The sequence below is a fragment of the Canis lupus genome, chromosome 19 (assembly GCF_003254725.2).
Source record: "Canis lupus dingo isolate Sandy chromosome 19, ASM325472v2, whole genome shotgun sequence".
In the NCBI taxonomy this organism is placed as follows: Eukaryota; Metazoa; Chordata; class Mammalia; order Carnivora; family Canidae; genus Canis; species Canis lupus.
This window is the reverse complement of record NC_064261.1, coordinates 38,008,377-38,023,273: the sequence shown is the minus strand read 5'-3', so window position 1 is coordinate 38,023,273 and position 14,897 is coordinate 38,008,377. Positions and strand designations below refer to the sequence as shown.

General features: G+C 43.2%; 1 protein-coding gene across 7 annotated transcripts in view; it reads right to left on the bottom strand.

The window, feature by feature from the left end:
* The window catches only part of MGAT5 (alpha-1,6-mannosylglycoprotein 6-beta-N-acetylglucosaminyltransferase), a 339,366-nt gene that overhangs the window by 188,364 nt on the left and 136,105 nt on the right, over positions 1–14,897 (bottom strand). For all 7 annotated transcript variants that reach the window (XM_049097328.1, XM_049097329.1, XM_049097326.1 and 4 more), the window contains one exon: positions 12,165–12,329. In XM_049097328.1, the coding sequence (XP_048953285.1) occupies positions 12,165–12,329 (165 nt within the window). The remainder of the gene's footprint in view (positions 1–12,164; positions 12,330–14,897) is intronic.

The following is a 14,897-nucleotide window of genomic DNA, read 5'->3' as shown; positions in this document are numbered from 1 at the left end:
ACAACTTTACTGTGGCCTTCTGAGGACTCAAGATCACACACCAAAATCTCCAAATGAGGATGGTTTCTGTAAAAACAGTCCTCAACAGGGGTTTTATATTTGAATAGACAGCAACATATATACAAGAAATTGATCTCCACACACTGTACCCACTTCATGACCAAAAGCCCACCCCCCCCCCAAATGTGTGACCCTTCTGTTACAATCTTGACTATATTTAGCTTATTCTTTGGAACAAATAGAACTTGCTCCCACTTTGGTGCCTCTAATACAATTTTGAAGCTCGTTAGCTTTGGTTAAAAGGTCTGTGGAACAAAGTCTCACAGAGAGCCTTTTAAACCCATTTGCTGAAACTACATTTTGATCATTATAATAATGGCCAATATTTTCCAAGCACTGTGTGCCAGCTCTTCTTACACACTTTTTCATGTGGCTTCCCAATGCCCCGTGAGCTGGTTTCTGTAGCACAGATGAGGAGATGAAGATGTGACCTCCCTAAATGCTGGCCAAAGTCAATCTGCTCCTGGAACTCAGATTCAAGCCCCAGGAGCCTGAGCATGAAGCCTGTATACTGCTGTCTGCTGCACACACCTGGGTCTCCTCCTGCTCCCTCTGCATGGAACAACCTTCCTCAGGTACCCTCATGGCTCCCTTCCTCACTCACTTGGCTATCTGTTCAATGTCATTTCAGAGAGGCTACCCCTGACAATCTGCCCAGTCTGAAACGGTACCCCCCTCCCTGCTCTCTCCTCACCTGATTTATTGCTTCATTTCCACATTTTTTTTGCAGGAAACTTTATACTTTTTTGTAATACAAAAGAAAAATGCTATTTATCAAATCTTTCCTTTTGAAACTTCTACCCTATTGTTACATAGACTCAAAGACAGAGGTTATGGCTGCTTTTTTGCTACCGGTAGCCAAGAGGCCTGAAAACCAAGGCTAGGTAAATCCCTTGGCACTATCAGATGACGGGTTAGCATGTCCAGCCATGAGCAAGCACTCACCCTGGGCTTTCTTGGCCAACTCAGTGGCTACTAACAGCCCTCTACTTTAGGGAACAACAGTCCTCCCTACATGGCACAGTCATGGGCCAAGAGCCACCTTCTTAATCCTCACAACATTCCCAGAAGTACAGAGAAGGCAGTTTCTCTTCATCACCATGTTACTCTGTCTGACAAGGGCCAAAAATGTAAGGAGAGACCAGAGCTCATAACTGTCACCTGGAAAACACCCAATTGGTATCCAGAGAGCTACTGAAGAGAAACCACTGGAACTTCAGTCAAGTAGTCTCCTATATTTCAGTGTCAGATACCATCAGATTCAGCTTTTACTAATCTTCTCTTTGCCCTAACCCAAATGAACCCTGAAATAAAGTCCTAAATATTTACTTTGTTCTGCTCATCTTGCCACAACTTGTTCAGCTCATATTAACCATGCTTAATGAAAGCAATTATTGAGAAAGTTCTATTAGCATAAAGTTTAGACAGGTTAATGACTGTCTTCTCTTGAGAGCTGAGCTCCACGGCACAGGAATTCCCCTCCCTACTTCTGAGTGAGAAGGTACCGTGAGGGGTCAGGCAGTTTCCAGACTTCTTCAGTTTGCTGTGACGAGGGCTGCATGCCTTCCACCATGTGATTATGAAAATTCCTTCTATGCTAATTCCTACAGGTTACTCCTATCCCTCTCCTATCCCTAGATGGCCAGAGAGTTTGGAGTTCGTGCCTAAGGCCAAAAGGTCAGGCAAAACCAACAGGTCCTCTTGAACTAGTATGAAAGAAGCTCTAGGCTGAGGGTCAGGAAAGGTATTATAAGCACTGCCAATACTCCCTTCCTTCTCCGCTACACAGTGTGGCCCTTTGTTTACAAGAGAAACTCTAGTTTCTTACCTGGCTGCCTTTCCACTGCCTGACACAAGTCTTGGCACCATCCAATGTTGGCTGTATAAAACATACAATGTTTGCCATATTATATTTGTGCCTCCTCCCTTTTAACAAGTCTTAACCCCAAAAAGCAGGATCTGTAGGTAAGTGGGGTTAAGAACTGTGCTAGACTCTCAGATGCATTAACTCACTGCATCCTCAAGGGCACATAAGGATAGTGTTGGCATCACTATCTCCACACAGAGCTTGAAGCTGAAGCCCAGTGATGGTAAATAAGATGCCAACGGTGAGTAAAAAAGGAAGCCAGGAGTTCTGTTCAAGACTGTATAATGCCAGACCAGGTCTGGCCTGTGACAGTCAAGTAACTTACAGAAATAACTTTTCCCAGGTTCCTATACTATTTTCTCTATAAAATACAACATTATGACTATGTAGTTTACACACTCAATAAGCACTAACCATGTGCTGTTACACTCTGGCTCAGAGGCCAAGCCTCCAGGTCAAGTTAAGAAGTGCATGTCCCAAAGGCCACGAGTTACTGTGCTCTGATTTTGTGCCCAGCCTCAAGTGTTTCCCATGTATGAACTCAATCCTCACAATGATCCCATGGCACAGGTACTTTATCCCCATTTTGCTGATGATGAAACTGAGTTTATCCAAGGACACACAGGCAGGTGGTGGTAGAGCTAAGATTTGAACCTGAGGTGGCAGGGTCCAAAGTCTGTGTCTGAACCACAATCCTATGGCTGCTATTCAATCTTGTGCAAATGCCTCCCCTGCTGTTGGGGGACAAGTCCTTTACTTGATGCTCACTGTGGCTCTTCTGTAATGACTTTTAAGAGCCCATCTCTAGCTGCATGGAGGTAGAGAGCAAGTTCCCACTATTAATGCTGACTCTAAAACCTCACCAACATGGAACATCAAGACAGCTTAAGACCAGCTAATAGTATAGCTGGCCAACTCTGACGAGGCAAATCAAAATGCAATTTAAACCCTCCATCGACCCCAGACACATAGTCCCTCTGCTGCCTCTGTCAATGCCACGGGTCCTCAGCTTGACATGAGTTGACTTGGGTGCTGTGATCTTGCTCGTGAGATGTGCTGAATGTCCAAAGGTCAAGGAGACCATTCTGGACAGTAATGGAAAGGACATTTGCTGCCCAGAACTGTGGGGCGGCTCAGCCACTCTTGGCCACACATCTAACTGGATGCCCCTTTGCTTCCTTTTTAAACTCAGCCAACAATTTCAGATCACCTTCACAATACAGGCTGCTTTCTCTTTTCTTTTTCTGAGACACACCAAGAAGGCAAAAAACATCAACAAAACCTAACAACTGATTTTCATTTAGGTTGCCTAATTTTAGCAGCTATGGATCTGCAAAGTCAAAAGCAGAGCTTAAAAGGAAATCCATCAAAATCCCCACAAGCATTCATACCTAAGAAACTGTTTTAACCACCCAGAGATAGACACAGCCCCCTGCTCCCATTGAAACAACTTTAATTCTACAATTTTTTCTGAATTTTTAAATCTCAGGCTCCAGACTGCCTTTTTGAGACATGTGTCAATAAAAACAGGTAAAGGATGGAATGGTAAAGACAAGGGAGTATCCGTGGGAAAGCATATGCTATGCTGTGGCTGTGGAATGTCTAATGAATCAATACCATATGCAGACTGATAGTACAACTGTATACATGTACCCGATTTAGCCAAATTAAGAGCAAGTGGGATCTGTTGCCTTCTGATTAAAACGAGACTATTTCAGCCTGTCCTATCTCCAATCCACTGAAGAGCCCCATATAGAGGAATTTTCACCAACAAAAGCAAAGTGCACGGCCAATCCCATAGTACAGGTTCCTAAGAGCTCCTGTCCTTCACCAACCTCAAGTGGCTGGGGAAAACAGCATTCCTCACTGGGATACATACTCTGACTTACTGAAATGAAAAAAAGCCATGTACTTCTTGAAGGTTGAGTACTAAGTCTAAAGGATTAGTGGGTTCCCACTTTTCTGCAAGGACTACTCATTGATAGTCATCTCTACTATAGCTCGTTAGAAGTGTTTAAATCCTACTTACATAACCAGCCACCAAGAGTTACAAAATAAAGTCTTGTTATGTAGCCCTAGTTTTCTTAAAAGTGTAGCAAAGCAAGGCAATTCCCCCCTTGAACAAGATAACAGTCAACTGCAATGCAACTTTCCAGGTGCATTGGGGGATTCCAAAAGTATTCACTTAATTGTCAAAGCAGGCCAGTGGCAGACACACTGATCTAGAACTGACCACGTGGCCATCACTGTCACGATACAAGTTTTAGGACGGCAGCTGACCTGGTTCATGTCCCGGAGAGGAAGAAGTACATTCACTTGGACTCCTACTGAGATCCTGCTATTTGCCAGGCTCTCACTTAGGTACTGGGTTCAAAAGAAAAATGCAGGATATTTTGCCCATGCCTTCAAAGAGCTTAGAGCTTGGCTGTGGAGACAGATAAAGTATGGGAAGGTCCAAGGATGTACATAATAACAGTTGTGAAAACACAAAGCAAGGGCACCAGAAACTCCTGAGGCTGGAGGGGATCTCAGGAAGGCTTTTTATGGGAGCCAGTGCTTCAGAGGAGTCTTGGAAAAGCTGATAAAGAAGAACCAGGAAAGCAGAAGGGCATTCCAGGCCGAGGACAGAAACAGGTAAATGTATAACAGCATAAATAAATAGCAGGGTGTAGGCGAGGCAAGCTCCCCGCAGGGCTGTGCCACATTCAGCCATAACAGCAGCATTTCGAATGGGAGAAGGAAGGTTAGCATTCTGGAAGCTTCGTCCTCTGAACCACCAAGGAAAGAAAAGTTTGAGTCAGGCTTAGGACAATTATGATGAGATTGGGTGTGTTCGGGGTGGTATGGCTGCAGACGGTTTAGGACAATTCTGGAAATCCAAACCAATAATGTGACGTGGGTCTCTGGTAGTCATACCTATTTTATCTGCTGCCTGGGCTCTCTTTAAGGACTTTTCCCCCCACCGTGAAACCCTGGGGTGACCTGCATGACCCAATCAAGATGTCATCGAGTACTGTGACTAGATCATGGATAGGCATATACAGCAAGCCAAGATGATCTGAACCACACCCCTTCAAGAATGTTGCCAGCAACCTAGACCCCCCAGTGACCATTTCAACCACCACCCTGAGAAGATGGCCTTAGAATGAAGCCAAATCAGAAGGCAGGGCAGCTCAGCATCATCTCTGGAAGTAGTCAACTGCATGGGCCCCCAACTCCCTTTCCATTTAAGATTTTTTTGCCTCTTTTTAAAGAGATTATTGACAACACATGGGTATCCTGCTAAGCCTTTAAGTACCGACAAAAAAGGTCCATTTGGGAACTGTAAATTTAAAGCACTCAAATGAACTAACACATACAAAATTATTTTCTAATCTATACAACATTACACAAATATTAGTTATTTGTGATATTCTAATAACTAGTTACTGCAATTTCCATTCTTACATCAACAAAATAAAAGCTACATCGATGTGGCTTGTAAACTGTAATTAACACTCATTTAGTGCTAACTTTGTACCAGGCATATGTCTGAGGTGGTTTACTTAATCCCCATCAACAACTACCAAGAAAATGGGCACTACTATTATTTCCCCAATTGTACAAATGAGTAAAGAGGGCCATAGAAAAGTTAAGAAAGATGCCCATGGTCACAGAGGCATTAAAGTGGTGGAGCTGGGATCTGAACTAGGACAGCCTGGCTCCAAACCACTGCCTTCCACGAAGCCTTTCAAGTCCTGAGCACTAGAACCAATGTTCCAACTTCCTTTAAACTGATCTTCCTTAAACAAATGGCTTGCAGTAAAGCAACCCACATTAACACATGGCTACTGTCCTCACAAGATCCTGTCTTTGTGGGCTTGTTTCCTCAATAAAGGCATCACTTGGTCATGATGACAGCACCCCCCCCACCCCCCGCCTTGTTCTCTCCTGTCGTCCACCAGTGTCCTGACATCACCTCCACCTGACTCAGGTCTCTAATCCCCCTTCCCTTGGGCATCATGCACATGCCTCCTTTCAAGCCTTCTCCCACCTACTCCACTAAACTCTCTCACCTGGCTTCCCCCTTTAAAGCACCCCACTTCCACTTGGCCACTAATTCTTCTCCAAAAACTCAGGTCTCGTCTCATTGTCCTCCTGCTTTATTTAAAGTCCCCTCAGTTGTCACTGCTTCCATAACCAATACAAACTTCTGAGTTTTACTCTTCACAGACTCCCTCAACCTACCTTGTTCAGGATCATCTCCTTTTCTACTGCTCCAAATATGCTACGTAAGTTGTTTCACGCTGTAAAGTGGATCTTGGGGGACCTGTCTTGTTTTTCTTACCTTATTTAATTTACTCTCTCATGTCTTGATAATTATATACTCTGAGAAAAATTAATAAAATAGAATTTCCTCTAACCCATTCCTGTAATTTAAATCTACTCTCTCAGACTACTTTGCCATCATTATTCTGAATTAGCGGCTCTTTCATGAAAAGAAATAATTACCTTCTATAGAAGCAGGAGTAAAATGCATGTTGCCAAAAATTTACTGGAGTGGGTCCAGGAAAGGAGTTTCTTAAAGGTCAGGATCCCAAGAGCCTTCCGGGAGTTTATAAAAATCTCTTTCTTGGAGGTCTCAAAGATCAGTTGCAAAGCTAAAAGTGGTTGGGGCTGAGGACTTGCCAACAGCCTTGCAAGGAAGAGAGATTTTTTTTTTTAAAGATTTTATTTATTTATTTATGAGAGAAAGAGAGAGAGAGAGAGAGAGAGAGAGAGGCAGAGACACAGGCAGAAGGAGAAGCAGGCTCCATGCAGGGAGCCTGATGTGGGACTCGATCCCCGGACTCCAGGACCACACCCTAGGCCAAAGGCAGGTGCTAAACTGCTGAGCCACCCAGGGATCCCGAGAGAAGGATATTTTATGTGTTGGCTGGCCCATCAGCTGAGCACAACATCCTAGCATCTTTCTGCACTGGTCTTAAGTGAAACACCAGATTCCAATACTACCTTGTAGATCAGGGCTCCTCAACCACCGTACAATTGATACTTTTAAAAAATGTTTATTTATTCATGAAAAACACATAGTGAGAGGCAGAGACATAGGCAACGGGAGAAGCAGGCTTCTGTGGGGAGCCTGATGCTGGCACTCAATCCCAGAACCCTGGGATCACAACCTGAGCCAAAGGCAGACATGTGACCACTGGGCCACCCAGGTGCCCCTACAATTGACATTTTAGGCTAGAGAGTTTGCTATTGTGGGGGCTAGCCTATGCACCACAGATTGTTTGGCAGCATCCTTGGCCTCTTTCTACTAGATTCCAATAGTACCTCCTAGATGTCAACCAGAAATGTCTCCAGACATCGCTAAGCATGGCCAGGGGGGTGGAGGGGTTTGCAAAATTGCCAGCAGTTGAGCATCAGTGCTATAAATATCCATGCTCATAAGGTTAGCATCACTTCTCTCGAACTATAGTTCTCTTTCTCTTCCTCCTCCTGCCCTCCTTTCTCCTTCTTCATGACAAAAATCAAAACACCCTGACCACACAAAATGAAAACCACACCAGCAATGACATACATTTTTCTAGGAAGATACCAAAAGAATTATCTCTGACAAGCAGCCAAGTATTTAGTGCTGTCCTTATAAAGAATGAAACTGGAAACGACATGTACATGTAGATATACATGTAGATGTAGAAACAACTGTGTTTCTCACTCATGTTAATAAGAAAGCACCCAGCCCTCTCCTGTCTGCCCAGCCATCTGGAGTGCCACACACCGGCCATTACCTGATCCCCAAAAAGCCACCTGTGGAGCTGGGCAGGGGGTTGAGGCACTTTAGGTGCTACTCCAACACAACTGGTAACATGGGGACCCAAGTGAGAAAACAACACAGATGCAAGTTAATTTCAAGGTTCATTAGCAGCACAAAAGGGGGAAAATTGCACTTCCAAATGCAAGTCCTGAAACTCAGCAGGGACATTTTTCATTTTCAGTTTTTAAATGGTAGAATAATAATTATGGTTCTTTTTATTGAGAACAGCATCCAAGCTCAAATACATTGCACGTCACCTGCAGACACTGTGATACTACACATACTACACAGTGTGTGATTACTGACATTTGTGAAATGTAGGCCTGGCTAAAGTTTGGTTTAGACTCACTATTGGACATCAGCCTTAATGTTATCATCAAGTTGTGCCTTATAGCTAACCCTCAATGCTGGTGACTTATTCAGCTGATGTGAATGACAACTAGTTCTTTAAAGCATAAGTAAATAAATGCAGAGGTACACACGCACTCATGCCCCCCCCCCCCCCCGCCCCAACTGATCGAAAGAGTGCCCATTCCCTAAAATACTACCATCTAGAGTTGTAACCATCACATTCTATGAAGACTCCACAGCATGGAAGCATTTGTGGGAAGCTCAGACATGACAGATTAAAAAAGCAAAACAAAACAAAAACAAAACTCTACTTCATAGGTGGTGTTTGCTAAGGTTTGAGTAAAGGAAATGAGATGCCAAGCCCCACTTCCATGCAAATCCCATAAGCAGAAATGGAAAAGAGGAACCAAAAGGAGACATTCCTTTTAGCAATGAAACCACATGCTGTCCCCTCCAGCACAATCCAATCCCAGGGGGCGTTTATTGTGTACTTTCAACAGGTAGGCTTTGGACAAGGCACTAAGGACAAAACAAAGATCAAGTGGACACTGTCAGGCCTCAAAAGGCAAGCACTTTCATTATCACAATTTTTTTTTTTTTTTTTTTACCTTTCCTCTATGTTGCACACGGCAAAGAACAACAGATCCAATGCTATTCACTCTGCTTCATAATTTAAGATCATAAAAGTAGAGAAAAGCAGAATCGGTCTTTCCAAAAACAAATGCCTCATTCTGAAAGTGTGTAATTTTGGTAAAGATTCAAGTTCTTTCAAGGAGTAGAAACTGATTTACTATGTGACTGGTTGAAGGGTGGGGATATTTTAAAATCTAGATTTTTGTTTCTTCGATTCATTTTCGTCTTCCAGAAGTTAAACCAAGCTCAAGAACGCAGTTCGAGCTAATTCTTGATTTCAATGGAGTTCATTTCCAGCGAGATTTCTCTAGGGGAACGTTGCTTTCACAGAATAAAAAAGCCCAAGAGTGATAAATTTAGAAAGAAAAGCCATTTTGGATACAAGGTACAGAAAATACAGCTAAACAGAGGAAGGGCACACGCATACACACGTATACAGAGCTATGCCTAAAAAGAAAATAAATTTAGGGAACCCTTCTTCAACTGCTATGGGTACCTAATTTAGAAGCAGTTTAGAGCCAACCAGAAGATATATCAGCAAGCAATAAGACACAACAGTAAGCAATCAGAAACATCAGCGAGCAATAAGACACCAGAGTAAGCAGTAAAGACACACCAGGGAGAACATTTCTGAGCAATTACCACATGTCTTAATGCAAAAAGAAAGAGAAAAACTTCACTCAGGATTGGAACCCTCTTAAAAAAAAATTGGAACCCTCTAAAAATGAACGCTCTCCAGGCTCCAGAGCAGGGGTCTGGGGACAATATGGCCATGGATTGGAGAGAGGGCAACAAAAGCAATAAATGGCTTTTTCCTGAACAAGTGTACAAACTTACATTTTATCCTTCTCTTTGGCACCCTAATCTACAGACAGGGCAAACAGTTTAGAAATAGGTTGTTCAACTGACAAAATATAAAGCCCTCCTCCCCACTCCCTCATGTCTACATCCACTGTGGCCATTAAGGCCTAAGGGAGGACTGCCCGTGCACACAGAGGGACAAGCTTGTTTTTACACAGGCTGGCCATAAAAACAGACCCTTAAGATACAGAGAACTTCCTTAGTAGACAGGTTATTAAATATCCCAGGAAACTGTCAGCTCTCTAGGAGCCTCTAAGAAAATGGCAGCATATTTTTCTAAAGTTGCCCTTTTGTGATGATTTACAAACGAGAGCCAGGAAGATGGAGCCAACACTCACAACCTCTTCTCTTAATGGTGCTGGGTCTTAAGCTGAGCTCAGAGGATTCCTACACTAAAGGTATCCCCCCTCCAAACACTTCAACTCCATAAAACCTGTGAAACCAGTAATGCAATCATAGACGTTGAGAAGACGGAGTAAAATCATGTGCCTCCAAGGATCACAAACAGTGACCGGTATTTCCTGGATAGTTGCTGGATGTTAGTTTCCTCCTCTTCCTGCCAATTATTTCCTGAGTCACAATCCACTTCTAATCTGTGTCTCTTTCATGAGGACCCTATGCCTCAATACTACCTACTTTCAAAATGTAACTTCCTATGAGAAGCCTCATAGCTACCTCCCCTTACATGGCCACCTTTTATGGGATTTTATGCATATATGCTATCTTCTTAATTGGCCATTAAAAATCTCAGAGTGTAGCATATACAAAAGATGCAAAGGAGTGACAATGAGGTTAATTACTAAAGGCACAACTCTAAATTGGCTCCCTTCTCCTCCTGCCCACCCCCACAAAACACACAAAATCCTAAAGGTCCTTTAAATACTAGTAAAAACAGAGTACCAGTGGCACATGGAAAGGAGACCCATCAGACCCAACAACTTAGAAATCGTGCTCAAGAGGGGTTAATGGAGTAAGCTAACTAACTCAATACATGGAGTTAGGATCCCGCTTGAAAGAAGGAGCCACCGACTCCCTCCCAATTCACTCCTGAAGTTCTATCCACCGTTCTGAACCCAGGCACCTGAAGCCCAGGCAGTGTGAGTCTCCCTGTGAGCCTGGCACACAAACAGGACAGAGTCAGCAAGATCCCTTCTCAGGGTAGAGAATGACAACTGACTTATTTACATGGGCCGTATACAACAGAGGCCGTGGGAAGCAGTGAAGGTAAAGGCAGACAGAGCACCCCACTCCACCTCTGGAAACAGGAAAACGCAGAACTGCCAGGAAATCAGATAGGACCTTTTCAGTAGCGTTTCCTACTGGGGACGGGGGTGGAGGAGTGGAGGTTGGAGAGGCATGGGTTCCATTTATTAATAAGCAGCTCAACACAGTGGGAGGTTTTCTTGTCTAATTACAGAAGCTGTTGAAAACTGCAGGGAAGATAGGATTTATGGCCCAGATGACACTGCCTCTGTGTTGTAATTAAAAGTTATTTTTAATACCTTTCTTGGGTTGGACACTTTGGATTATTAGAAATATATTTTGTGATTTAACACTTGCTAAAGGGCAAAGAACATAACAGAAAGGTAATACAACAAGCTTGCATAATGTGAAACAATTAAATGTTTTGACACTAGGAGGTAGGAAAGGAGAAGAATCTCTCCTGCTAAAGTCCGTACATTTCTATAATGCAAGTCAGAGGTAGAGAGAAACCAAAAAGTACACTAAATTAGATTTTCAAAGTATCCGAAAGCAACCCAGCCCCTTATTTTATCCATTTGCTAGAGTTTGGATACCACCACCAGAAATGCAGACAACTCATCTACAACCGTTCACCCAAAGCACCTTATCCTAATCCTCGGGCTCTGCTTTGTCATCCTAATAAGAACAAGTCCTGGCTAAATACAGAGACCCAGAGGCTAACCCCAGGACAGTGCGATGGGGGTATCCGACACAAGCCATAGGCAATACACACTGTACGTGATTTGAGCTTTTTCTTTAATCTATTCTTCTTCTCTCATCCAAGAGTCTAGTTTTAAGAAGGGACTAGACTAAATCCACCCCAGGGAGAAACGCAGGTTGGTGTCCATGAGTGGGCAGCAGAATCAGCCCAAGATCGGGTGGGGTCCATTTATTTCATCAGTGCCATTTCCAGAATTTGCATCTCCCCATATACACACAGGAGGCATTTTCTGCAATCGTGGCTCTTCTTTAACAATGGGAAGGAGAGAATCTATTATATGGAACAGATTTTTTGAAACTGACAAAAATGAGGAGAAAGGACCTCCAACTGGCATGAGCTTCCCAGATAACCTCTCTATTTCACTTATCCATGCTATGAATCTTCTCATTAAAAGTGAATTCCAGGAGCTCATTATGTGAAATATGTCACAGAAGCCACCAGGATTACGAATCATGATGAAACTTTAAAAGTCTTTTAACATGTTAATCAAAAACAAATTCAAAATCAGCTTTAGAGGGGCCGTACCAAGTTTATGACATTGATACCAGGAAGAACCACTGTGCTCCTTTATTCTCTTCCTGGTTCAAAGCAGAGTCTGACTCCAAGTCAGGACACACAAGTGCCGTTCTTACCTGCCACATTAATTTTCTCAAGTGCTACCAAGCTGGGAACAGCCGTAGTGGAGTTGGTCGAGTTTGTCCCTGTGCCATTGACAACAAGATTGTCCACTTTTGACTCTAACTTGCCAATGCGCTGCAAGATGTTATCCAACAGCACAGCAAGAGTTTTCTTCAGATCTGTAAAAGAAAATGCAGATAGTTGAAAAATTCTTTGGCCTCTGTATGTTTGTCTGCTGCATGCGTGCGCTTGCTCTCTTTCTCTCGCTCTCCCTCCTCCTCCTCTCTGTCTCTCTCGGACATGGAGAACAGAAAGTAGCACAGTCAAGAAGTACTATCTGAAGACATGTCCTAACAAACCCTATCTTATAGATGACAGAGACCATCTTCAAGTGGTCAAGACAGTACAAAACAAATCGGTCTTTTCTATGATGTGAGTTTGGCAGTAGGTGACATAAAATTATTCCCAGCCACTAGGCTGATCGAGAAAACCCAGTATTCCTTAGCATTCAGTCAAAGCACTCTGTTAAATTCCTCCTTCCTACAGCATAGTAGTCTGACCTAGAGAATGACAACCCCAAAGTGCAGAAAGGCCTTGAAGTAGCTTCTGGATCAAGTTCCTTGTCATTGGGACACCTGGGTGGCTCAGTGGTTGAGCATCTGCCTTTGGCTCAGGTTGTGATCTTGGGTTCCTGGGATCAAGTCCCCGCATCAGGATCCCGGCAGGGAGCTTGCTTGTCCCTCTGCCTATGTCTCTGCCTCTCTCTCTCTCTCTCTCTCATGAACAAATAAACAAAATCTTTGAAAAGAAAGTTGTTATTTTTAGCGCTATATCCTCCAGTACATCCCAATTTTTTCCTGTTTTTATTTCTGTTAGTTACTTATGATAATACTTAATAAAAACTCCAGTTCCCAATTCCAGGCATGTTGGATAACTCAGAAGTAACTATAAGGAGATTTAGAAAGATACTTAAATTAAGACCAGATTGATTCATTCATTCATTCATTCATTCAAGAAATATTTACTAAACAACTACTGTGTGCCAGGCACTGTCCTAGACGCTGGGGATATTCTCTCATGGTGCTTACATTTAAGAGTTGATTCCCTTTTGTACACGTGTGACTGTGGGTTAAATGCTACACTTCTCTCAGACAAAATTATAGACATTTTACCCTCATATATACATAAGCATTTACTAAGTTTGTACACAAGGTATTCCACACACACAAGAAGATTAAGCTTCTCTCTTCTGGAAACGCATAATCAAAAGAAGATACATTGATTTGCACATGTGAGGAAGGCAGAAAGACAACAGGCTGGCCACCCATGTGAATAGAATCCAGCCTCATTAATGAGCTGGGAGTGGTTCAGGGGAAAAGTGCATAGGTGTGGGTAGCAGGATATGGAAAGTCCTGAACTGAGACAAATGCAAAATTGCCACTTTCCCTCCTACTGGGAACAGGGCAAACCTGCTTTGAGTAGGTGATCTCATCTTGCCAGGAAAAAGCACACACCAGATCAGTTCACCAACCCCAAGACACAGCCAACCAACCTTGACCCTCAGCCATAAGGCACTCAGGCTAGGCTGTCTGTACTATGTTGTCAAGTGGAGAGGAAAGCCATTAAAACAGAGACAGATTGTGGGATTAACATGCAAGTCTGTAGTGTGGCTTACAAATGGGAGGCATGGTTGGAGCAGACCAAACATTACAAGCAGAACCAAACCCACACCTTTCTCCTGAAAGTCTGGTGAGTTCTGAGCTTGGCATAAGCACAACCTCCCCACTACTCTCCCCAAACTGAACATCAGACTTTCTCACAATGTTAGCCTCTGTAGCAGTCCATTCATTCATTCTAACAAATACCTGACCTGGGGCTATTTTTTGGTCTTCAGAGGGTCTTTTGCCCACAGGTGGGAAGCAGCTGGCCACAACATTATGGCAACAGAGCTCAAAATAGCATTATAACAGAGAAGGGCAGAAAGAAACTATTGTTTCCTGGATGCCTACTACATGCCACATAGGAATCTAAGAAACCCCACGTTATCTTAATCTCCTCTGCGAGGCTGGTGAGGTACATGACTTCATTTTATATAGATGAGAACACGGAGGTTCCCGGACATGAAGTTATGTGCTCATGGCTATAGAGATAATTAACTGGAATGGGGACTTGAGTCAGGTTGGCTTAATTCCCTGATGCCTCAATGGACCAGCCAGAAGTCGAGAGCCAGGGTAGATAGAAAAAGAATTCAAGTGTGAAATTCAGTGTCTCTCATTCACAACATTGTGGTGAAGGGCCCAGACTCTGGAGCCAAAGTTTCTAGGTTTACGTCCTTATTGTTCACGCCTATTTCCTTATCTTTAAAAAAAGTGATAAGAATAAGTAAACCTAGGGATATCTGGGTGGCTCAGTGGTTGAGCATCTACCTTTGGCTCAGGTCATGATCCTGGAGTACTGGGATCAAATTCCACACTGGGATCCTTGCATGGAGCCTGCTTCTCCCTCTGCTTGTGTCTCTGCCTCTCTGTGTCTCTCAGGAATAAATAAATAAAATCTTAAAAAAAAAAAAAAAGGATAAGCTTACCTCTTTGGGTTGTTACGTGGACTGACTTCATGAGTTAATATTTATAAAATGTTTGGAATACCACTTGGTGCATAGTAAGCCCTATACAACTTCCTGCTACATATAAAAGTAAAAAAATAAAACTGTCCTCTGGAAAACGCTCTCATCCTTTCTCAAGAAATCT